The 25,597-nt window shown below is 37.8% G+C and overlaps 1 protein-coding gene across 15 annotated transcripts in view; it reads right to left on the bottom strand.

The window, feature by feature from the left end:
• nrcama (neuronal cell adhesion molecule a) overlaps window positions 1–25,597 on the bottom strand; it is a 52,027-nt gene that overhangs the window by 5,822 nt on the left and 20,608 nt on the right. For 4 of the 15 annotated variants that reach the window (XM_056244461.1, XM_056244471.1, XM_056244463.1 and 1 more), the window contains 25 exons: window positions 13,260–13,480; window positions 11,301–11,318; window positions 10,788–10,893; window positions 9,789–9,982; window positions 9,559–9,681; window positions 9,069–9,239; window positions 8,647–8,706; window positions 7,591–7,702; window positions 7,249–7,433; window positions 6,812–6,943; window positions 6,140–6,283; window positions 5,941–6,052; window positions 5,653–5,816; window positions 5,374–5,521; window positions 4,779–4,903; window positions 4,589–4,618; window positions 3,862–3,963; window positions 3,566–3,763; window positions 3,405–3,475; window positions 2,998–3,220; window positions 2,093–2,208; window positions 1,770–1,974; window positions 1,536–1,658; window positions 1,252–1,428; window positions 333–368 (listed from right to left, as the gene is read on the bottom strand). In XM_056244461.1, the coding sequence (XP_056100436.1) occupies window positions 333–368; window positions 1,252–1,428; window positions 1,536–1,658; window positions 1,770–1,974; window positions 2,093–2,208; window positions 2,998–3,220; window positions 3,405–3,475; window positions 3,566–3,763; window positions 3,862–3,963; window positions 4,589–4,618; window positions 4,779–4,903; window positions 5,374–5,521; window positions 5,653–5,816; window positions 5,941–6,052; window positions 6,140–6,283; window positions 6,812–6,943; window positions 7,249–7,433; window positions 7,591–7,702; window positions 8,647–8,706; window positions 9,069–9,239; window positions 9,559–9,681; window positions 9,789–9,982; window positions 10,788–10,893; window positions 11,301–11,318; window positions 13,260–13,371 (3,187 nt within the window). In that variant the 5' untranslated portion in view covers window positions 13,372–13,480. The remainder of the gene's footprint in view (window positions 1–332; window positions 369–1,251; window positions 1,429–1,535; window positions 1,659–1,769; window positions 1,975–2,092; window positions 2,209–2,997; window positions 3,221–3,404; window positions 3,476–3,565; window positions 3,764–3,861; window positions 3,964–4,588; window positions 4,619–4,778; window positions 4,904–5,373; window positions 5,522–5,652; window positions 5,817–5,940; window positions 6,053–6,139; window positions 6,284–6,811; window positions 6,944–7,248; window positions 7,434–7,590; window positions 7,703–8,646; window positions 8,707–9,068; window positions 9,240–9,558; window positions 9,682–9,788; window positions 9,983–10,787; window positions 10,894–11,300; window positions 11,319–13,259; window positions 13,481–25,597) is intronic. The other 11 variants (XM_056244466.1, XM_056244472.1, XM_056244465.1 and 8 more) reach the window with 10 other exon arrangements.

The raw sequence follows: 25,597 nt of genomic DNA, 5'->3' as shown, positions 1-25,597 counted from the left end.
GAAGATTCATCAAAAATTATCCTTTTGTGTTCCACAGGAAGAAAAACAGGTGTTCAAGTATTAAAACTACAGCATTTATTTTTGAGTGAACTATTCCTTTAACAACAGATGTTCTAGCTAAGCCCTAATGAAAGCAGTGGGATGGAATTTGCATTTCTTGGTAACATGACTCTCCATGACATATGGAGCAGGCCAGGTCAGGTGTAAAGCTTTTTGGCCTGAGGAGGATCATGCATATGTATCTATCTCCTTTCAGTGCTACAGTGGCTTTCTAAGTCTCATAGCTGATGCTTGACCAGCATGCATTCTCATCAGCCTGATACTGGTGTTACCTTTACCCGCCTTTACTGCGGGATGCCGAATTAACGCTTCAAAGAAAAGAGAGAGACAGAGACAAAAGAAGACAAAAGTAGAGTGGATGTAAGTAGTGGCCACCTGACGACCAATCATTTAAAAATAGAATGTTTCCAAAAGTGTAAATCACAAAATATGATGCTGTTGAAGGGTACATTTTTATTCAATTCAAACGAACCCAAAAACAAAGAGGTTTTAATCATGGAACCCAACAGGCAAGATTTTTTGTTCACAGAACAAAATAGAGCAAAAATTGGAGAATTTTATATATATATATATATATATATGTGTGTGTGTGTGTATTAAAAATGTGTTTAATTAATGTTTAAACAGTTTAATAAATTAAACTTAATCTGCATTTTGTCTTCTTTTCCAGTGGTAATCTAAATATTTTTCAAACAAAACAGATATTGGCATAAGATATTGGAAGTAAGAATTAAGTTTGTTTTTCTTATCAAAGTAGCTAAAAAATGAATACAAATATTATATATTTAGCAAAGCTGTATGCTTAAAATAAGGCAAAACATGAAAGAACATGATCACAGACTAAAGTGAATAGCATTTAAAAAGTGGCTAATATTGCCTTGCAAGCAAACAAACAAACAAATAAATAAATAAGGCTAGGTGTTATGTTTGTGTATTAAATCTATTAATATACAACCCTAAAAGCACTGAAAGTGTTAACACTGTAGTCATGGAACATGGAATGACAACAAGATCACTCAGATTCAGGAATCTCAGGACTGGATTCCTCAGTTGAAACAAACCTTTGTATACGTTTTATTCTGCTTGCAATTTATACGAAGCCACTGATGAGAATAAAATACTGCCTCAGGATCCTTGCATCAAATGCTAAAAATATTATATTGTAAAATCAGTCACAAAGCTAGTCCTCACCTTCGTCCATGATCGTGACAGCCTCTTCTGTGACAGTGGGGCCAGAGCCCTTGACAGTCATGGCATTCAGATAGAACTTGTAGCGCGTGCTGTACTTGAGGTTGTCCAGAGTGATGCTGGTCTCGTTTGCTAGTAGAAGCAACTCGTTGAGAGGCCCAAGTTCATCAGTCGTATTGACTACAAGCAGAGAGTTAAAACAGAAAGGGTGAAAAATATAAGCAATCTGTATCTTTTCATAAATCAGCAACAGATTCCCATCCAACATGCTGTGATTTTAGACCTACTAGACTGGTATTTGAGCAAGTATCCAGTCAGGTGGCCGTTATCTTCCAGAGGTGGTGCCCATTCCACAATCAGTGAGTCCAGGTTCAGATTTTGGACTTTTAAATGTTTAGGAGGCCCGGGAACTAAAAAAAAAAACACAATTTATATAATTTACACTAATTTAAATGACAATAATATTCCATACTTTGACAAATGAGTACATATAGTATAAAAGTAAGTACACACTACTGTACCTCCCTCTGGTGTTTCAAATTGCTGTTCGGAGCTGGTGGGTCCGTCTCCTTTCCCATTGAAGGCTCTAATGTTGAGGGCGTACTGGCTGTATGGATTAAGGCCGGGCAGACGAACCTCTGTCTCGTTCCCGTTGAAGATGAGCACCTGTGGCCTTTCATGCTCAAAGTCTTGCTTATGTAAGCTTCTCATCTTCCAATAACTCACCTACAAAATGTACGACACATTAGACTGTTTGCAGCTCAAATGTCAACATATTTAGGTAGATGACCATAACTGGTATAGAATATTTAACGTAAATGTATTTTAAGTGTTCAGTAAGTACCTTATACCCCTTCAGTCGACCTTGGACTGTTGAAAGAGGAACAGCGTCCCAGCGAACTTCAGCAACTGTCCCATTCTGAACTGAAACTTGTACATTCTCTGGGGCCACAGTTGGTGCTGAGATGACAAAAGACATGTTGTACATACAAATATTGAATGCGGTTTTTTAAATTAAAATTTGGAATGGAACTACTTCTCAGTAATCAACATTTTCCAGACTCTGTCCGCCATCTCTGATGTAAACTTTCAGTGATTTTGTCGCAGTGCATTCTGGGACTGTATACATGTCATACTGTCATTGATTTTGGCCCACATTAGAATAACATTGCACAATAATATAATATAATATAATATAATATATCAAATAAATGCCAAGTTTGGGCATGAAACTCTAGATGGCGCAGGCTGATAGGTCCTTAACTCATTTGGTAGCGATCGCATCGTCATCTACATAGCGCAGCTGATTGGTTGCTGTTGCAAATACCAGTAGTGTTGCCATTAAGAGTCTGCAGCTCGCTTTCAGAAACCCTCCACCTTCCCCAGCTCCACCTATAGATCTGCTACGGGGGTTATTTCATGTATGTTACATGTGCAGCAGCAGCATGTCTTACATGCTCACAGCAATGTCTGTGAATGTATTGGCAGTATTAAGTCTCGGTACTTGCTCTGCAGCAGTGTAGCAGATCTATTCTGCCAAGACCAAATACAGTAATATTGGCATATCCATCACCATTACCATGCCAATCTCTCCGAGAGTTGTCATGACAGAACGTTATATATTTACATTTTGTAAATAGAAATGTTATACAAAATATTGTGTCATTACATTTATATAATAATATATTACATAATAATTAAAACAATATGAATGGAAATAAATTTGAGTGCTTTCTGCAGCTCACTCACAGTCCTCTCCTGAGTATCCAAGCACCACCTCTGGGCTGGGGCCAGACCCGTAGTCATTGACCGCCTGTACGGTGACTTCATAGAGTGCAAAAGTGGGCGTTCCTGTCACTATGTATTGCGAGACATTGGCCAGATCGAATGAAGTCCAGCGATCCGCATCTTTCATACTCCAGCTAACCTTGTATTTTAGGCCTGGACCGTTCGACTCCAGCCCGGTCAGCTCCTGCTCACCAGACATTAAAAAGAAAAACAGGTTTACCAAACGCTTTGACATTTCATCATCTATTCAACTACATCTTTAATATTGTCCAAATAGTTTTAGGAGTCATTATAAACTAGAAACTATATTAAAAAAAGATAAATTAGTAGGTACTGTATTAATTCAAATCACATCAAAAGAGTTTTACCGTCCAAGTTATTGTCATACTGTCAGGTGACGTTCCAATGACTTCAACGTCTGATGGATTCATGTCAGGCTCTGTGAGGATCATAATCAGACTTTGAGCCATACAAATATAAGGAAGTTTAAATATTTTAAAGCAATCTACTTCCTAATAAGGTCACTCACGTGCAGGGTTGGTCCGGTACTGACTGGACGGCGCGCTGGGTTCACTCAGATTCACGCCATTGAGTGCCAGAACCCTGAAAGAGTAATAAACATATGGGGACAGATCCAGTTGGGCTGTGGTGATGGTTCCAGGGACGCTGGTCATATTGTGCCATACTCCAGGCTTGTGGAGCGAATCTTCATATTGGATCAGGAACACTAACCAGGGAAAAATGGATCAGAAGCTGTGTATGTAATATATGCATCTCTATTTGATTTGACACAAGGAATCAAACAAAGTTCAGTTTTTAACTCACATTTAATAGGGCTATTGTGTTCATCGCCAGGGGTCCATGTAAGCCGAACACTGCGCTCTCGCTGGTCCGTCAGCTCCAGGTCTGTGGGCGGGTCCGGTTTCTCTGAAAAAACAGATATTATGAGACACAAAACTCGATCCAGCTGAAGTGCACCAGACATTAGAAACATGCAACACAAGCCAAAATAAAATAACAAAAAATGACCACAAAACTTTAAAAAATGCCACAGTCTGAAATCTCACATTCTGTTAAAGGCATGGCACAGGCACAGCCAAACAGATCTCACGAGAACACAAAACTATTTTACATTTTGGCAAATTCATAAGAATTTGTAAGATTTGAGTCATAAGAAATATATCTAATCATGATGGTCCACCCCTAAACCAAACCCTCAGTGGGACACAGTGGGAATGTATACAAATTCAGCACTAATTTGTGAAAATGTAAAATAGTCATGAATTGCCATGAGAGTTTGTAGGTAAAGCTGAAACCATGAAAGTTTTTTATTTTAAGTTTAGTGAGCTGCCTCATTTGTAAACAAGAAATCAAAAATCAAATTTGTCTTTAACAGTTTATTTATTAATGGGCAAAATCCACACAACACATTCATAAGCACATATTAGGGAGATGAAGAGGGATAAACAAACAAACCAAAAAAATAATAATAATACAAATGCGTAAAATGGGTTTGGGACCTGTTTGGAAACTTAAAAGAAGTTAGCTTTACCCAGTACTATAGATGGTGTTGGTGTGGCCTCTGACAAGGAAAGCAGTTTTGAGGAAGTCAAAAGTTAATTATAATTATACAAAAAAATACAATTTCAACTCTTCAACAGCACCCATATAATCTGTATTAACAAAAGGAAGCCAATTGTATATTGTACAGTTTTTAAAAGTGATGTATAAACTGAGCGTACCGACAACTGTGAGTGTGGCTCTGGCTGAATCTTGGTCCAAGGTGGTGTTTCTGATGCAGGTGTAGGTGCCCTCATCCTCCTCTGTCACGTCACGTATAGTCAGACTATCAGAGCCCACCTCAAATCTACACACATACACACCTTTTAGTCAAAAACTAGCAGATGCATGCCACCTTTCAAGGCATTTAAACACAACTTTCAGAACGTATAAGGTGTTCACTTTTCTCAAACTAAATTATGCTTTACATTATAGGTACATTACATTATATTATCATGTCAATATGGGCCAGAATCTCAGAGGAATGTTTCCAGCATCTTGATAAATCTATGCCATGAAGAATTAAGGTAGTTCTGAAGGCAAAATGGAGTCCAACCAAGGTGTGCTAGCAAGGAGTACCAAATAAACTGGCCAGAAAGTGTAAACTGTTAATGCTATAGAAACTGAAGTGGCAAAAAAGATATAAGATATAATAATAAAATATTTATAAAAATAAATCTCCCTTGCTCTTATCATGTGCAGTGCTTAAGATGCTGACCTCGGCTTTATTTGGTGCTTATATTAAACATCATTTGCAGCACTGATTGCAGGTCATACCGAGAATCGTCAGGAAGCTCTTTGTTGTCTTTAAGCCATATCATGGAGGGAAAGAGAGTGGGGTCATGTTTGACCTTACACTCAAACACAGCCATGCTGTTTCTTTGGACAACTTTATACCCAGGCTGTTTGAGGATCTGTGTAGGCTCTGTGGAAAGAGAGAAACAACATTTCACATCTTACTACTTCCTTTAGTCTAGTCTAGTATTCCTTCCTTCATTCAACATATTACAAATACGCTGATTTAAGCTGGACAAATTAAATTTAGCTTCCACTCACCTTTCACTTCCAGGTAAATGTGATTCTCTTTGTTTCCAAGATTGTTTGAGGCCATGCAGGTGTATTTGCCGCCGTTTAGTGACTGAGCCACACTGATCTCTAAGGTACCGTTTTTATGAATGATGTACGAGTCGCCATCCAGTATGCTCTGACTGTCTTTAAACCTGGGGATCACAGACACATAATCAGCATGCAGCATTAACTCACAGTAAACACTTTTCTGGACATTAAAGACAAGCCTAAAAAGAATGAAAATGAATGCTAAATAAAAAATAAAAAAAAACTCACCATGTGATCTTTGGGAGGGGCGAGCCAAACGAAGCACAGTCTAATAGAGCCCTTCTGTTAGTGATGACTGAGTACACATGATTTGGAGGAGTCAGCACCCTTGGAGGTTCAGCTGAAACATAATAGAATATATTCAACAAAACATTGAAAAATATAGAATAGAATAGAATAGGATAGAATAGAATAGACTTAAACTAACCCAGGACACTGACAAAGGCATTGGCCAGTAGGTAACCGTACTCATTGGAGGCGTTGCACTGGTAAACAGCACTTGAGCCTGTCTGAACATCACTGAGGATGATTTCGTCATCTTTGATTTTCCGACTGGGGTCCTTATGTGAGTCTATCAAGAAATAACATCATAATTTATAATCATAGTAAAACTATAATCAAGCCATTCTTTTCAAAAAAGCTATGCTACAAGCTACTAACAAAAAGTAGCTGACTACATCTGAAGGGAGAAATACCTTTTTGTCTGTATATTAGATGATTTAATTTATTATTTAATCAGAGCAATATTTTCCATTGGTACAAAAACAATAGAAGGAATTAGGGTGAAAGCATCAAACTTTAACAGATATAATACAAATGAAAATTTTTATTAAAAACGTATGTAAGCGATGGGGGTGAAAAGCAGCATTAAACAAAATATTATGCAAAAAAAAAGAATGCGCAACCGATGAACTTGACCATGTAATGCGCAGGTTCAGTTTTATTGAATGAGTTTATTTACATGTACAGTACTGTACGAACAAACAGATTAACCAGAATAAATCAGAACTTTTTAAATTTTGTTACACGTAGATACTGAAAAAGCTATACATTTTTGACAAAAGCTCACAGAAAGTGGTTATGTGAGTGGGTGACATACTTTCAATGGGAATTCCGTTGACAGACCATGTGACCTTGGGTTGAGGGTTGCCACCCACCCGGCAGGTGAGCATTCCGTTTTCTTTCGGGGCCAGGATGAGGTTCTGAGGGGCACTGATCCAAAAAGGAGCCGCTGTGCCGATGGAAGGAGAGAGTTCAAAATCAAATTGACAAAATTTTTACATTTTAATTTAGAATGTTATTTTCCTGTGCCACAGATTAGAATTAGTCAATCATATGTTACAAAACAAATAGTAACAAATATTTTTGGATATTTGGCAAACCAGGGGTTATTTTCTGAACAACAGGAAACACAAAGGGTCTTTTAAATAAGCTCAAGTCCATGAATGGTTCAGGATGGTGTCCAGGGGTCAGTGAATGATGTGACTAAACAGGATTTTTGAGATGTGACAGATGAAAAGACGTCCTGTGACAGACCTCTGACCACTACAGTGATGGTGTGATGGTTGCTTCCCAGGCGATTCTTGGCTAAACAGCGATAATCTCCCCCATCCGCTTCTGTCACCTCAGTTATCTTCAGAGTTTTCTGGAAACTGTGAAATGAAAAACGACTGCTTGGCAGGTCCCCGACCACCTTAGTCCAGGAGATGTCTGGCGTTGGACTGAAAAACACAAAAAAACTCAAAAACGTTAGGTCACATTTAAGCAAAACCTTTAATACAATCTGACCTCAATCAGAAGAACAAATGGACATGGAAGCAAAACATTAGCTACACTTCGACCCAAGATATACGCATTTATCCACTTCCTGTTACTTACAGGCCATCAGCGAGGCATTCCAGCTCCAGCGTGTCTCCTTTCAGGACCATGGCGGTACTGTGCGCTCCTGGTGGGTGCATGAAAGTGGGCGCTCTCTCCCCAGACGGAGTGTCTAGAATAGGGATTGGTCACAATCAGAAAGACAAGTCTTGTAACCAGCCAGTTATTACCCAGGACTTATGTGAGGGGAAAAGATTCTATTTTGGTATGTAAAACCACACATGAACAAGCCAGCTAAAACTGGAGGTGTACAAATTGCATTTTGCTGATCAAATTTGATGCTATATAATGAAAAAGTTTGAAAATACACTTATTTTGATACTCCGATAAGTTCCCTGAAAGCCTTGTGACTTAATCGCCCTGATGTCTTTGATCAAGTGAACCTCATATTGGAATGACAAGAATTTTATCCTTCCATTGCTTCTTTTGGATGGACATGCATGGCCTTTAAAAGAGAATGGAAGGATCCAAATGAAAATATAATAGGAATGAACAATGTTTTCGTGAGATATTTTTACAGAACTTTATATAGTGTTGTATAGAATGTACTATGCAACACTGATACATTTATTCAGTTCGATTCAAAGAAAGGAGAAAGTTTAGTGAACAACTGACCAGTAGAAGATACTGCAGACACTGCCTAAATGTTAATTAGACAATTAAAAACAAAGAAAAAGGACTGATTACCATTCATATACAGTCATCTTGGAAATGTTTGTTGCAATAAACAATGCAAAATGAACTGTTTCAAATTTCCAGTCATTCCCATGATAGTCAACTCCTGTAGTGTTGGCTTCAGTCCTTTTGTCAGTTAAATCGGACTAAATCAGTTTTCATTAAAAAAGATGAAATGAAATGAATATTAATGCCGGTACAGAGTGAGACCTTCATAGAGATTAGGTTGTTTGAGGTCAGGGTTGAGATTCTACAGAAGTGGGTTATATTTCTGGTTATAAGTGATCTATTAGGTAATGAGCTATTCCTGGTTAGGAACAAACACAAGTGATGGGAGGGATGAAGGCTGGGTTCACTTGGAGAAGTTCTGCTAGCACTCACCACCCCAAAAATCTGAGCCATTCAAAAAAGCTGCCAACACAGTGTCATTCATAGCTTCAACTGGAATACAACAGAAAATAATGAGCATGCAATGTTTTGACATTTATGGGTCTGGAAAAAGTATGAAAAAACTGAGGAGGCATTTAAAAATAAAATAAAATAAAATAAAATATCAAGGAATTATCTTCACTTCAGTGTTTTTCTTAGGGCAGTAGGTGCGAATTGAATTGGCACATTATATAATTAATGACATTTTTTCATAGATTTACAGCCCTAATAATAACAACATTATTGTGATTCTGTATATACAGTATGTAAAATCTGATACGGTGCATAAAAAGGCATAAAAAGGCAGTGTTGCTTCTATTACAAAACCTGATTTACATTGTTTGGAAGAGAAATCGGTGACAAAAAACACTTACTGTCCAGCACGTTGACTGTGATAGGCTGTTTCTGTTGGATAGTCTGAGTGTGTGGGAAGCGGGCATAGCAGATGTAGTCATTTCTGGAGTCTTCCATGAGCACATTGGAGAAATATAGGTCTCCGTTTAAAGCCTGGGACACACGACTGTTTTGGGGAAGTCTTTGGAAATCTGACAAAACGGAGTAGACAAATGTTGTTTGTATTTGATTTTTGGCCTTTTGCCACCCTTATCAAGTAGTATGAGAGCAGATAGAAGCATTTAAAGTAACTTTAAACACCATTTGCGAATAAAAGAATGACCATGAAATAACAACGAGCTAAAACTCCGAAACAGACCAGCGAATTTACATACTTGGGTTGCCATGTAAAGTATATGAAAACATAACCAAATGACATTTCAGTGGCTGCTTACACTAGGATGTGCTAGACAGCCGTGTGTGGTGTGCTATTGTCATAAAAGCATGTGAAAATAAGTGATATTGTCTTACTGTTATCCATCCAGAAGATGATTGGAGGAGGCAGGCCAGCTGGGGGTCTGCACTGCAGTACTAAAGACATTCCCCTCTGTACAATGATTGGTTCATTTTTCTCTTTTGACCACAAGGGGGACCCTAAGAAACAGAATTGGAGGCTCAATTAAAAAAAAGCTGACAGGAGACACTGAAAAATATTTTTTTAAAAAGCATTCCTGTTTCAATTTGATCTGTGCCTGTCTTACTTGACTGACGGATGACGATGTCATTGGACACGGCAGAGCCATGCTCGTTGCGGGCGATGCACTGATACACGCCCTCGTACGCCTCGGCCTTCTCTCCGCTGATGTCAATGACCAGAGTGCCTGAGCTGGGCTTCATAATAACTTTCGAATCCTTTTCCACATCGAAATGAGTGCCGTTACGTGTCCATGAAAAGCTAGAGTGAAAACAGAAAATCCATTAGGAGAACATGCACACAGTGACTTTACAATCAATATTTTTATTTATAACAACATTAATCGTTCCTCACTTTTCAATCAAGTTGTTTGCGTAAAGGAAAAGTTCACCCAAAAATGAAGAATTTTTTTCTAAAAGTTTCCACCCTCACAGATCTTCAGATCTTTATTATTATTATTTTCTATTTTACCGGAAACATAATAGGAGATATTTAGCTGAATGTCCAAGCTGCCTTTTTCCATAAAAAAAAAAACTTCATAGTGATTTACATTGTCAAGCTCAAGGAAAAAATTATAAATAAAGCATTATAAAAGAGGTCTATATGACCTTTGTGCAATATTTCAAGTTTCCTAAAGCCATAAGATAGCTTTGTGTGAGAAAGAGTCCAAAATTTAAGCTGTTATTCACTGATAATTGCAAATAACCAGTTATATTTCTGTCTATTTTTCACATTAAGCTACTGTATGACTTCAAAAGACTTGCACTTTAGCACACAAAAGTCACTGAAAGATAATTGTATGATGCTTTTGTATCCTTTAAGGTGTTTGGCAGTGTAAATCATCATCCACTTTTGGTTGTATGGAAAAGAGCAGCTTGGACTTTCAGTCTAATACTTCCTTAAAATAAATAAAATGACAAATAACTAAATGATGACAAAATGTCCTCCATTTAAAGACCTGCATAATGTTTAAAGAAGAGTTTAGTAGGTGTTAAGTATCAGGCATCAGTCCACAGCAGTGGAATCTGCAGTAGCGGTAACCATGGTGATTCAAAGTGACACCCACCTGGGATGAGGCTTTCCTTTCGCTTCGCAGTGGATAATGATGTTCTCCCGAGGGTCGATGATGTAATCCTTGGGGGACTGATGAGTTATTGTGGGAGGCTGAGGCACTGAAGCACAGAAACCAGTGTGAAGACAAGCATCTCTATTTCCCACACACACAACACACACACACACCTTGACAAACCAGCACAGACGCACCACCTTTGCAGAAACTGATTCTGCAAGAAAATATCTAAAAATATAAATGTGCCCAGCTTTAGTTTATCAATGTAACAGAACCCAGAGAGACAAACAACCAAAGAGCATGCAGCATGCAACACAAACTCTCATGAAAGTTCTTGTTGGCATGGCAGATCATAGCTATAATTTACATATAGCTTTATAGTTGTTTAATAAAAAAATACAAGTTAGTATGCATATTAAAATCATAAACACTTCAAGCGGAAGAAAGCAAAAGACATTTACAGTAGATCTAATTCACAACAAATTTCACAGCAAAAGTGCCCAGACTTACATCCCTCCAGAACTTTAGCTTTTTTGTCCAAAAGAATCAGGAAATACATAAGCAGAGAGTAAAAGAGTTCAAATTAGTGTAAGAGAAGAAGAGAGAAGAGAAGATCAAACAAAATTATGTTCCCTCAGAGAAACTTCCGGAGGTGTGTTGGGCACTCATTACCCATCATGCAACTTTCATGCCATTTCATTCTCCTAATGCAGTTCGGATGGATGCTGATTGTTTGTCGATGATTCATTGGCTTTACCACCCTGACAAGAGTGGTTCATGCATTAAAGACTGTAACGTTCTGTACTGAACAATGTGATGGAGTTGAAATCTGTAACGATAAACTACTTTATCATTAAAAAGATGCTTCACTCTTTACCTATGCAATCTTTTGTAACATTATACGTCTTTACTGTCACTTCTTGATCAATTTAATGCATCTTTGCTGAAAAAAAAAGCTCAAATCGTAGAAAAATCGTACTGACCCCAAACTTTTGAACGGTAGTGTATCTTATGCATTCATGTAGTTGATATCACAGCAACAGAGTGATAGAAATAGAAAGATGTAGGTAGAAAGAGTGACCAATGCTCTCTAAAAGTCCTTGTATATTCTGCTTACACAGTAGTGATGCTGACTTAACACACTGTCAGTATGAAAACGTGAAACGCATCTCTAGAGAGCAGCAGCTGAGAAAAGAGAAACACTGCGAGGACTCACAGTGACACACTCTGCTGCATTTCCATGGTTATAATGAGGGGTATTTTACTATTTTAGTGTGCTTGAATGAATCTGGATTGAAAATCTTTAAAGGGGTCATGACATGGATTTATTTATTATTATTTTAATATGTTCCTTGAGGTTCACTTATAACTTGAAAGTTTTTGGCACACAAAAACAAATGTATATGCAAAAAAAAAAAAGATTTCATTCTGACCCTCTGTCTGAAATGATCAGTTTTTAATGGTCAGCTCCTTAAGGGCTTGTCAGTAAACAGCCACTGTTATGATTGGCTAACGTCATTGCATAGAAAACAGTATCAACGCCCACTCGCTATTGCACGTGTGTAAGTGTTTTGAAAATATTATGCATATAAAACATTCATTTACAGACAAAGCTTTATGAAATCGCATTTCGTTATGCAGCGGCTGTCAGATCCAACAAAGCTAACCGCTTCATCTGTCAAAAAAAAGTTTATTTGCAAACTCTCCAACATTACACTGTACCTCGTTTATAAAACAAAATGCTCCTAACAAACATACGATCTGGGACGCCATTAAAATAAACCATCCACTTGTTTCTGATGTTGCGATCCTTCTGAAGTCTGTACAGAGAATCAGAAGAGCTATTTAAACTGGACATATTCAAACTCTTCCATTTGTCCTGTTGTCGAAAGTTTCAAGTGCATGTCAGAAACTGAATGCACATATGTATACTGTATCCAGTGTTGACAGCGTCAGTGATTATAATGGGTTTGATTTGTTTTTGACGTGACGCGATGCGATGCTCACATACAGTGTAGGCAAATGTCAGCTGTTAAACAACTGAATGCAAGTCTGGTCTATGATGTATAACTTTTCATCAATGTCTTGCTCTGGAGGCAGTCATATGCAAATGCATTTGACCATGTAACATCACACAATATTCAAACAAGCTGTTTTTGGAGCTGTACTTTGTTTATAATGAGTAGGACGTTTTAAGCTATGAAATTTACAGGATCTTTTAATGGTGAATTTGATTTCTCATGTCATGACTCCATTAATCTTATTTCTAATCTTGTCTAAAAATTTCTAAAAAGATCCATGACAGAAGATCTTCATGTCAATGGCACATCTTGACTTAGTGAACTAATTTTAAAATAGGTTAGGCAGCTTTTTTTGTGCACTGCTGTCAAATTAAATCTATATTAGTGGGAATTATTAAATTTTATTACATCACATCAGATTCAATTTTGGTCACTGCGCAATACTCACGATCTAGAGGCACTTCTAATCCAGTGGTCATGTGACCCAGCAGCAGCAGCAGCAGCATAACAGCTCCTTCGCAGAGCATGCAACTCCTCTTCCTATCCATGGCAGGGTGCATTACATGAAAATCCTTCCCCTCCAGGTCAAAGCAACTGGGCCTTGTGATTCGCACTCAATGTGACCATTCAAACATACAGTATAGGGGCATCCAAGACTAGCCAGCGACTCTGAAAGAGAAAATAGATATAAAAACAATGACCTTTTTATGCTACTAAAAGCACAAACAGATGGCAAGATCTTTATTAGGGAATCCGTGCTGGAGACAGACAGCTCGCGTGGACTCCGATCGTCCTGACATACACAGAGACATGTGAGGGCACTCAGCTGGAAGAGACTGGGACGCTGTGATGGCAGCACACCCTCAGCACTGGCATATGGATGTCAATACACATGGCTGAAGCACAAAATTACACAGCCTGCTGTCTGGTTCCTCAGAGGTGGGTAAAGAGACCCCCCAAAAAAGGACAAATACCTTTCCTGCTCCAGAAATCCTTTTGTTTTATCGTTCTGCTTTCTGCATGCACTGAATAGAAATTTATGAAGCACATTCTTTCAGATGGTTAAAAGTAGAATGGGGTTTAAAAGTATAATGCTCTTTAGAAAACAAAACAAAACCAAAAATAAAAAAAATTAAATGTGTGGATAGGAAAATAAAAATTTACATTTACAATCTAAACAAAACAAAATTGATCGAGACACTTACTAGCTATAACATCAATGATGTGTTTCCCAACCCTTTAACGTGGCATAAACATGCGTACACACATGTAAAACACATCATGATTATGGTGGATGAGTGACTGCTATGTTTTTGCGATATAAACCCAAGTAAAAAGTTTTCAGTGAGGATGGAGGAGTATAATGAGTCAGAGAAGTGAACTAGCATTGGTCGATCCTGCCGGTAGTAGTAGAGTGCTATCTGAGTGATTCTGCTGTGTAGCAGGCTGTGTCAGGGAAATGGGCTCTGCTTTGCATAATTCATGAGCTCAGAAACCTTGACGGAGTCATACAGCGAGAGAGAGAGAGAGAGAGAGAGAGAGAGAGAGAGAGAGAGAGAGAGAGAGAGAGAGAAAGAGCGCATGATTCTGTAGAGCAAAAAAATTATCTCAAGGTGAAGGTTTCAGACATTCAAGACAGAGACAGGTTCTTCTGGATATCACATGCACCGTGAGCATCAGTTATGCCACAATCTGGAATCTATCTATATCACATTTCTCTGTGATTCAGGACTGGTTACCTAGATACACTTGTGGTGATAAATCTACAATAGAGGCCAGTTGCTTGGACACGGATTAAAATATGGTTTAAAAATGTAATGCTCTTCAGGTTAAGACAAGTCTTTAGGAGACCCTGATTTAACAGTCTCATTTAGGCTAGTGACATTAGAAAAAAATATATGCATAGGAAAATAAAAAATATTAACTTAATTCATTTATAGTAATTCATGATCTAAAAGGCCTACAAAAACACTTTAAGATGCCATATGAGAAATCGAATTTTATTTACAAATCTATTGTTATTTATTGTTATCAAGTGTGGTGGGTCATGACCCAAAACAAAGCAAAACAAAACAAAAAAGTGTGGATAGGAAAGTATTTAAAAATGCAACCAGTGCTCACTGAATACAGTCAAAAACATAAATGACAGAAGTGAAGAAACTCAAAGGCCTTTAGCACTTTGTTTGGCTGAAAAAAAGGCAAGACTCCCTAGATTTAGCACATTTTCAGTATTTCAGACAATGTGCACAGCATGTCTGATGGCTGCTATGGTGACAGTATGTGCTCAAGCGCCCTTTGGAAAAACCTGAACCGGTCAATTGCAGTGGAGAGAGTGACAATGTCTTAAATGGAAACTGTCAATCACATTTCCTGTTGCCATGCAATCAGCTTGACCTTTAGCTATTCTCAAACATAAGAATCGGTGAAAAAAAAAAAAAAGTAAGCAATGTCATCTGTGCCTTTTAAAATGAGAGTATTATACCGTTTATACCAGGTATTAAGATGTGTCCGTTGATCGGACCACACCGAACGCAGTCAGTGCATGTTAGAAATCAGGAATAGTGAGAAAACATTGCTTGGTATGTTTTTTCGTCTTCAAAACAAACTTGAGTCTTCAGCCGACAAAGTTTAAATCCCGTCTGGCTAGTGCGCTACCCATAATGTTTTTTGTGGTTGCTAGAATGCATTCGACCACATGAGCGTTTATACCAGGGGTCACCAAACTTTTTTCTCTGGGGGCCACATTATGGTTCCTGACTGTGATGGGGGGGCCGGGGCCGGGTCAGCTATATAACATAGAATTGTATAACCCAGACCAAACTGACCACCAGCAGGCCTCATTGTGTAGTAGAGATTACTAGCCTGGCACAGCCATATTTGTTTATCTAGTTGTTTGCAAAAGTAGTAATCGAGTCTTTCCATGGGTACCTAGTAGGTGAGCTACCTTATAGCTAGCTCGGACAGCAGCCTGGTTGACCTGAGTTTGGCGAAGGAATACATTCTGTTGTGCAGCCAGTCCGACTTTCATCCTCCGAATCCTGTCTTCTCTTGCTTGCCCTCGCAAGCTAGCATACTCCTTGTGGCGGGTTTCGTGGTGACGACGCAAATTGTATTCTTTGAAAACTGCCACACTTTCTTTACATATAATACAAACTGCACTTCTTTACACTGAACAAAAAATAATCGTTGGTCCACTGTTCTTTGAAAACTCTGCACTCTCTATCAACTTTTCGTTTAACACTAGCCACACTGACAGTACTCTGTGCGTGCGTTGTTGTCTCTGCGCGATCTCGAGCATGTCGGGTGACGAAAATTCGTCAAATATAGTTAATTTTATAACTAAATATAAATTTTTAACTGAAAAAAATCAACAAAATACCAGATGCAGACATGTTATTATTTTCCAAAAAGCAATAAAAAAAAAAAATAGGCCATGACGTCTTTTGGGTATTGCCGGTTCAAGTATTGGGGGGCAGAGGGGTTGGGGGGCCAGTCAAAGGGGGGTGGCGGGCCTGATTCGGCCCGCGGGCCTTAGTTTGGTGACCCATGGTTTATACTATGAAAGCAGTTTGATCATTTTCGACTACTTCTGGAAGCGGTCGAAAGTGGACAAGCTCAACTCAGACCAATATGATTAGTGAGACTTCATGAAAAGTGAAAGGGTGAAGTTATTCAACATCGCAGACCCCGTTTACACCTGTATTTAGCGTCGTCCACTTGTGATCTGATCGACCAAAATGTATCTTAATACCAACTGTAAACAGGGCCATAGAGACAAAGTCTAGATTCATGTCTGTGTTGTCATATGGTAGAGATGTGCAGTCGTGTATATAGTCTGTCTGAATTACAAATTTGCATAGCACAAACAACATTGTTTCTAATCATTAAATGTTCAACACTTTTTCTCTGGCAATAATTCATGATTTATGTATGAATGAATTAACCAACAGATGTTGTTCCCGAATTCAGGCTATTAACACTCTGGTAAAATTAACTGAATCAAGACAAACTAATGAAAAATTCACTTACATCTCTTCATTTTTACATATATTTTCATAATAGCTCTCAGATTATTTTTAAGGTGGTGTGTGTGTGGGGGGGGGGGGGGGGGGGGGGGGGGATTCATGAGATAGACTGCAGCATATTAATAGTTTTTAATTATTTTAAATGGTGGCTTGTAGCCCTGGCCCTTTGGCATAATAGACTTTAAAATAGCTCAGAGGGATGCTTTGGGTAACATTGGGTCTCACAGAACAGAAAAAAAAACTGATTTAGATACTGTGCTGACTCATGCATTCATTCAGAATCAATAGAGATGGAGGAGAGATACAGCACAGGTAATCTGATCTAATCACTCTCTGATTGGCTGGATGAAGGACTAAAGGCACAGGCATCTGTCCTTCTGTCCTAAATGATGGATCTAAATCTAGGGCAGCAGGGCTTCTGAGGCCCCTTTTCTGGATCAACTTGGCTAATGGCTTCTTTATTGGACGAAGACCACCCTGGATGGGCAAAAAAGATAAACAAACTAAAGGGAATATGTGTCATATATGCTCTAAAAAGCCAGAGTCAATCTTTTTATCAACAATTTTCTATAAATGTCTAAATAAATATCTAAATATTTTATATTGCCATTCACATAACTTGAGTTATTATTATCTATGAGTCATTACGCAAATTCACTTTAAGCAAGAGAAATTTTGCCACAGGCTTTTCCAAAACCAGTCTATTTTAGTATTCATGTCAGCATAATCCCAGCATAAATTAAGAAGAATATATGCAAATGAATGACATAATTTACATATGAATGGCCTTCTACTGTAAAAAAGTGAACAGAGACCATACCGTACAGTCAAAAGGACTTAATTCATATGGGTTTGTTTTGACCACATCCTACTGCTGCCTTTTGTGGGTTTGGCTCACTTGTTGTTTGTGTTGACAAGTGGTTATTCTCTTTCACGAGGAGGGAGGTCAGAAGTCATTGTTGTCAAACTGTCTTTTTCGTATTTGAGTTTGTTTCTAGCTATTTAAACTACCTTTTAAACAAACCTTTGGTCCGTTACCATACCATAGTAAATAATGTTTGCTTTTTCTATTGAAATGTCTAGTTCGAAGTCAGAATACTGTAATTACATGAGTCCCTTTCATGAAACTTTCATCTATCCCGTGTACAAGGCTACAGAAGTGTGAGAACCATCGACAGAATGTCCATCTCATGTTGGGTAGGGTCTTTCAGACTGTTTGTACTGAGAAGGGCTGGCTATTACCATGAGAATGAGACACAAAATAAACTGAGACCAATATGATTAGTGAGACTTTATGAAAAGTGAAACTTATTCAACATTGCAGACATACTGCACATCTTTTAGCCCAATCCACACAAATACCATAAACTCTCTCAAATGTATATATTTTTTAACAATAATATTATTTTATGACCCCTAAAAAGCCTAAAGAAGCACTTTAGAAGACAAAATTAAAATTTGTCAAATTAATTATTTCTTTAACTTTAAAAATATAAAAACTGGATGGACTGACACTCAAAGTCAATGGTTCATCAAAGCAAAACAAAACAACGAAGCAAAGCACAAAAAATGAAAAAAAGAGTAAATACTATATAATATATAATGTTAGCTTTCTTATAATAGTCACTATTCAATTTATCAAATTAATAATTCCTGTTAACTTATAAACAATTTCGGTAATGTGTTGGGTGGTTGGGTCGCAATTTAAAGTATAACTTTGCAGATTTTCAACCCTCTCTGTATTGGTACAATGTCAGTAGTACATGTAAATGAACAATGTTTACTCGTTACCTGGACCGAGAAATTCACGTTTATTGGTCAACGAAAGTCGTGTAGTTTGTTTCCGTGAAAACTACAAATTACACTTCCGCATTTTTGTATCCCCGCCCACAGACAGTCGGATTGACAGAGGGTTAAATAACAAAACAGTTATTGTAAGGGTAGGTTTATCACTGTACATTGTATTGTACTTTGTCTACTCTTTAAACAGGATTATGGTAAACATGGAAGACTATGGCAAAAGCTTTACGCTTACACGACAGTGTTTTGCTTCATGCTGAACTGACAGAGTGGCAGTTTCTTTCAGTTTTCCCCCTCAGTTTGGCCTAAAACACGGTGTTCGTAGTCATCCACTTTGAAATGTTAACTACAAAACACAGGAGGTTTTTCAGATTTTCCATTGCAGCGTTCTCTCCATATTTACGATTATTTGCATCCTTTAGCCTCTGCCTACAGCACGCTGAATCCTTCAATGGAAGCCGAAAGTAATTCACTCCTGCTAAACATTTACTTTATGAATTCTTGCACACGTCGACACTATTATGACTAAAAGTTTCTTATGAAGTATTTCCTACTAAAGCAAGGCAGTCTTTGACTCTGGTCAAGCGTATCCATAGCAAACTGGTGGTGGCCTTGGACGGCAACATGCCCAGTGCATTATGGGTGTTGACGTTTTCCTACAGCCTTTTTTTTTGTTTTCTCTAGTCAGGTAGCACAGAATTTCCTAAATGTTTTTGACTTTCTACTGCATAGACAGCCAAGTTTTTTGAAAACCCATTTTGCCAGTGGTGAAGTAGGCTACCCCTTTAAAACTTTTCAGAACTCATAATTCAACTATCATAATAAGTTGACCTCAGGAAAAACATAAAATTGTATAAAAATTTTTTTTTCAAATCACCCTTTTAAAAGCAATTTAGTTGGCAAGGTTAAGTACTGTATTTGTAAGCTCTCTCTTTTTATTGTTCACAGCCATCCGGAGAATGCACTCTCAGAAAGAGTACATGGGAAAATGATTTCCTCTGATAGTACAAGTTCTTCTCAACAGCTCCTTCATTCTGAAGAAGACCTGAGTCAAGAGACCGAACCGGGCTGCTAATTTAACGATCACTCTGTGTCCACGGCAACACACTTATAACACACACATGCCTATTATAAGACACACAAAACGCAGCCAAACCCATCCATCTTTTTAATGTAAATCCAAGGAGAGGACACTACTGAGAGAAGCCCTCTCAACAGCTCTCCTCTGTCATTGGAGACTGAAAAGAATGAACCGCTCTTTACTTTAGCACAGGATGCCTTCAGGCCAAACGAGAGGGGACATGATTAAATGTCTCTTTTCACACCAGAGTCTGAAGCCCTTAAAGAGGGAATTAGATAAAACAGTGGAAAAACAGATGATACAGCAGCTTTATGCTAAAAGCTTTTGCCGTTTTTAAAGGGTTAAAGTTTGTTTACCAGCTCATGTGTGTTCTCTAGACAATAATTCTGTTTTGTTTTGCATTTTAATTCATAAAGTACCTCTGGGCCAATCAAACCCCTGTTTACTCAAACAGTTTATGAAAAACATTGCTTTGACTCATTTGCAAGAGCACAAATGAAGAAGAATCAATAACATTGTCCAAGAAAATTGATTCAATTATCTGTCTGAACAAACTGAGCTGGTTTCACAGCATGCATTTCATTTCAATGTTAACACTGTATGACACAACAAACAAATTTGTCTTTTAAAAGTCATAATTAGCCGTCAGCCGCACAGTAGGCTATATATAAGCTCACAAACGTTCAACTGGTCTTATTGAACTGCTCTGTTGGCAGTTTGTTTGCCGTTACCTTGTTGCTATGTCCAAAAACCAACAAATGACGTTTTCGGGAGCAATACAATGCTAAACCACAGCGCAGCGCAGCATTGTTTTAGTAGTTCACTGCCAGGGTTAAGCATAGCGTTACTATCTAAATAAATGAGCTAACTTCATTTAACAGTGGTGGTGTGAGGTTATCCACAGCTAAAGGGTCACTCGTTCTTGCAGTGTCAGCAGAACGCTAGAGCTTTCTTTCTCTCCTGAGCTTTGGGAAGTTGCTGATTGTCAGCAAGCTCCTGTCTGGCAACTCACGAACTGCATTGTTGCTTTATGCTGTTTATAGTTCAGTTAGGCTGAAAATACAGTGTGACCCGAACCACTCTGAGCAGAACTATTCACTTCAAATATAAAGAACACACTCTAAAATAACAATGGGAAAACTTGGGAAAATCTACGTAGATCTCAGATGTAAAGGTGCACGGGTTTCACGTTGCTTTTAACTCATACTTGTGATGTGTTACAGAGTAAAATACATAAAAAAGGTGCCTTTAAGTCATATTAATCATTTTGCATAAAATGTAAGCAGTTCTCACATTTTGAAGCCGAATTGACAGTGCATTTCACTCATAATTGTGATGTTTCAGAGTAAAATAATTAAAATGGCTGATTACAGATTTTGAAGTAGGATTCACAATGCATTTACAAAACCACATCTATTAGACCAAGGGCCACTTCAAATCAAAATCACAGGATTTCATGTGGGAAGTACACTGTAAAAAGTGCTACACCCGCAAAGTAGGTTTTATATATTTTAAATATTTGTAATCTAGTTTATTTTATTGGTTTTATACAAAAAGAGTATCAAAATACTTCCTCTTTACTTAAAATATATCAGTTTTTATATAACAATATATTTTAAATAAAACCCATGCAATTTATTTGAGTAGTTATTTGTATGTGGTTGTTGTGTACAATAAATGTTATAAAAGTGAGTTGACAATGCACAATTTATTTGAGCAGCTGTCGATGTGACAGGTGTGTTCATCAAACGTAAATATTTTAAATTTTATAAGTTGGCATTATCCCTTTTTCACTGGCGGGGACTGCAGGCAGATGCAATATCTTCCTCGGTACTTCAACTGTTTGGTCGCTGCAGCAGATCTGAATTTCAGGGTCTGATTAACACGGTAAGTTGAGCAAATTTAGCCGAATGACTGGTGATGTAAACTAAAGTCACGCAAAATCGCTTACTCCACTAGGGAGCTGAGTTTAGGTTTGCAAATTGTATAGCTAGCTATCCTGCACACATGGTAAGCTAAGATGGCTGCACAGTGTGGTCGATCGGCAGACAAACAGCAGCAGTGTTTAAAAACACATACAAGTTACGTATGTAATAATTAGTTGCACAAATGCCCTCGGTTATATTTTTAGATTGCACAGATTAAATTTCGGGATCATATGCGATCGAAACGGTCGCAAATTCGAGCCTTCAGGCAATAGTTGTGCGGGCAAATAAGGGAAAGTAAGATGTGGTGTTTTATGGACAACACTTTGTTTTGTGTGTTGTGTGTCTTTGACAGAACTCAGAGATTATGTTATTATACTTTTGCATTACTAAAGCAGATGCACAGATTAGACTGTAGAGATGTATGTTTAGTAGTCTGTCTGATTTTAGAGATTTGATCCACGATATTTTAATGCTGCATTGTCAATTAATGACAGATTTTTGGTCTAGATTTTTAAACTATTTCTAACCTATTACCTAAAGAAGTTTACAACTGATTTTTTTCTAACATCTAACATTTTCCTGGTCTTTAGATACCCAAGCACTTTTGTTACCTGGGGTCTTCGAGCTTCACATCCAGGTAAGACAAACTTCAGAATAGATTCAATTACAATTTGATCAGATTATACGTGTTCTGTAAGTCCAATAGACGTTCAGGGAACCTCCATACAAGGTTAAAAACTAGTTCAGATGTGGACATATTTTATGTAATTTAATGTCTCATTTAGACAATTTAAACTTTTTCTGGACCAAACACTTTCAGGATGCATTAAATTAAAACTCATGTTTATTTCAACGTAATTTCTAATTGCAAAGCAACTCTCAGACAGTGTGTGTTTGTCCAAAAATCATGAAATCATTACTGTCTACTTAGGGCAGGCAGCTTAAGGTCCCTGGTTCGAATCTGATTTCTCTCACGATCCAAATATGTATAAATGACAGATGCTAAACTGTCTAAAGGTGTCAGTGCGTGTTTGTCCAAAAATCATGAAAAGAAACTTCACTGTCTGTGAATTGCTTTGCAATTACACATGAAAATTACATTGAAATAAATGTGAGTTTTAATTTAATATATCCTGAGAGTGTTTATTTGGTCTAGAATAAGTATAAATTGTCCAAATGAGACCTTAAATGATGTTGAAAATTGTCCAGATTGTCCACATCTGAACTAGTTTTCAACCTTGAATGGAGCTTCCGTGAACGTTCATCACAGAACACCTCAAAAAAAGTCGTAAAAACTTTCATTCTGGCTCCTCAGTGGACGTCTTTTCAATGTACGTCTTTGTGACAAAGACGTTGAAAAGATGTCTTTTGGACATAATTTTGTCTGTAGCTTAATTAACAGTAATGTGATGACCAATCAGGTACAGGCAAGGACAATTGCATTTGTTTTATTGTAATGCATCCTTTGAACCAGAAAAATACAACACTCATGCTAGAGTAGATCATGATATTTTAGTACCCATGGCATTGTCATGGTAGACTTCACTCTGGTCACATGTTCTAGTCACAGTCTCCATCTTGTATCCACCACCTTTAGCAACAAAAGTACAATTTGGACTTTGTCTCTTATCTCTTCTACCTGTCTGCTAATATTCATCTCATTTCCTATGTGTCTGACCAAACTCTTGTTTCTTTTTTGTCTCCACCAATAGAGTCGGGCTGAAAAAGAGGTGCACGCTGAGCTTGGCAGTTGCCCACTGAAAATTTACATGTGCCATCACCCCGACACGATTGGGATTATCATATAAGGACAGCCCGTGGTCAGAGGTGTGCCAAACCTGTCGAAAGCATGCTGCCTCCTGTTGCTCCTCCTTACCTATGCTCTCGACCTCATGTATCCCTCAAAACTGGTGTATACTTGAGATATATCAGAGGCTTTTTGTAGGATTGGACCCTGTGCGTCCTAAACTATCATCATGTAATTTTTGACATTGCAGTTCCAGTGTGATACAATGTGATGTTATGGCTCACTTTACCTTGATCCAAACATTTCAGATTGGGCAGTTTGGATATTTCACTGTACTGTTCAGAACAGGTTGAAAATACACTTCTACAGTGTTTGTTTTATATTAGAGTGTACATGTGCGGCCACATTTATTTGCTGTTTTGTAGTCACTGTTAAAAGTGACACTGGTTGACATTGAATAAATTATATATTGTCTTCAATTTATCTTCTCATCTTTTTATTCTTCAATTGAATTTGTAATTGTTATTGACAATTAAAAAAATATATTAAAATGTTTATTCACATATGATTAAGTTAATTTTACTAAGAAAATAAAGTTCATAAAACCTAATTAAAATGAGTACAGGTTACTTGTAGCAACCCATAAATAAGTTACCTGTACCAAGAAAAGTAGGTTTATCCAACTGAGTAATACTAGTACTATTAGTTAACTCAACTTGATTTTTTTGCGTTTCTATAAAGTAATGTTAAAGTGTTTAATATACTTAAAAAAGGCTGCAAGTTGAATCAACATAAAACATCCAATGCAGCCACTTGCCTCACTTTTTATAAGTTAGATCTAGGTATTACTTTTTACAGTGTATAGTCTAGACTCCAGAGTAATACATGCTTCCTGTGAGGGCCTGTTTTTCAAGTTTCTCCTACAGGTAAACACAAATCACTTGCATTGTTATCACAAAGCTCAGGATAATGTGGAGCACACAACGTCTAAAATTACCTAACTAGGGTTAAATTACTCGCATAGGTTGCAAAAAAAAAAAACTCTCTATAATGTTAAAAAGAATGTCAGACTGAAATATACTGAAGACAGAGTACTTCTTTGTCAATCCTTCAGAAACTACTACAAAGCATTAATTATTTAAAAAGCAGCCGGGAATGTCCAAAAATGACTCAATGGTTCCTAAACGCTATGAGTCATAACTTCAGTCTACTGACTTCATTTCTGCAGTGCTTTTCCCTGAGCACATGTGTGACAGGGGGACGTTATGTTTTATTCAACACTTATTGTAAAGGAGCTCTCAAATGTCCCACAATCTGTTGATCAGACTATATAATCTGCCTCAGTGCTGTCCTCTTGTATAAAATCTATACTCTCTTTCCATCAGTGATGAAACACTGAGATGGTGGGTTGAGCATTTCATAAAAGACCTCTTCTAAGATAGGCCACATACTGTAAACCAGACTTATTTGTATTCTGGAAAAACACAATGGGCCCTATTTTAACGATATGAAACACAAGTATCAAACGCGAAACGGAAGTAACTTTGTGGGCGGATCTCGGGCGCTGTTGCTATTATACCGGCGGGATAAATGCCTCTTGCACCCGACGCAAATCTAAAATGGGTTGGTCTGAAGTAGCTACATTACTCATAGGTGTGGTTTGGGCGTAACGTGAAATAAACCAATCGGAGCGTCATCTCACATTCACTTTAAAAGCAGGTGCGCTTGTTCCATGGCGGATTGCTATTATAATGGCTGATTTGCCAGGCGCACACCAGGAGCGGTTCACAGCCGAGGAGACCGACATTCTCATCAGGGCCGTAAAAGACAGAGAAGTGACACTGTATGGGGATGGGAGAAACCCACCCAAATTAGCTTTGGTTAAACAGGCGTATAATAATTTGGGTAAATGTGTAAACTAGATTTATGTCTATTTATTCAGATCTTCATGGACACCACAATGATTTCCCTCGTGTGGTAATATTTTTCCTTGTATGTATGGTTTGCAAAAATGGGAACTGCTGTGTCTGTGTATGAGAGAAGCAAAGTGTATGCGCGTTGTGCACACGCTACATTATGGCCAAGCATGCGCCCTTAAAATTGCATCTGAATAATGCGCCACTGACTTTAGACTAGGTTTTTCCTGGTCTGTGGCGGAATTGTTTTCTGAAACTGCAAAATAGTACCAGGGAACTTTTGCGCCGG

This window comes from Rhinichthys klamathensis, unplaced genomic scaffold, assembly GCF_029890125.1.
Source record: "Rhinichthys klamathensis goyatoka isolate OS25496 unplaced genomic scaffold, OSU_Roscu_1.1 h1tg000976l_1, whole genome shotgun sequence".
Classification (NCBI taxonomy): domain Eukaryota; kingdom Metazoa; phylum Chordata; class Actinopteri; order Cypriniformes; family Leuciscidae; genus Rhinichthys; species Rhinichthys klamathensis.
This window is presented reverse-complemented; position numbering and strand designations above follow the sequence as displayed.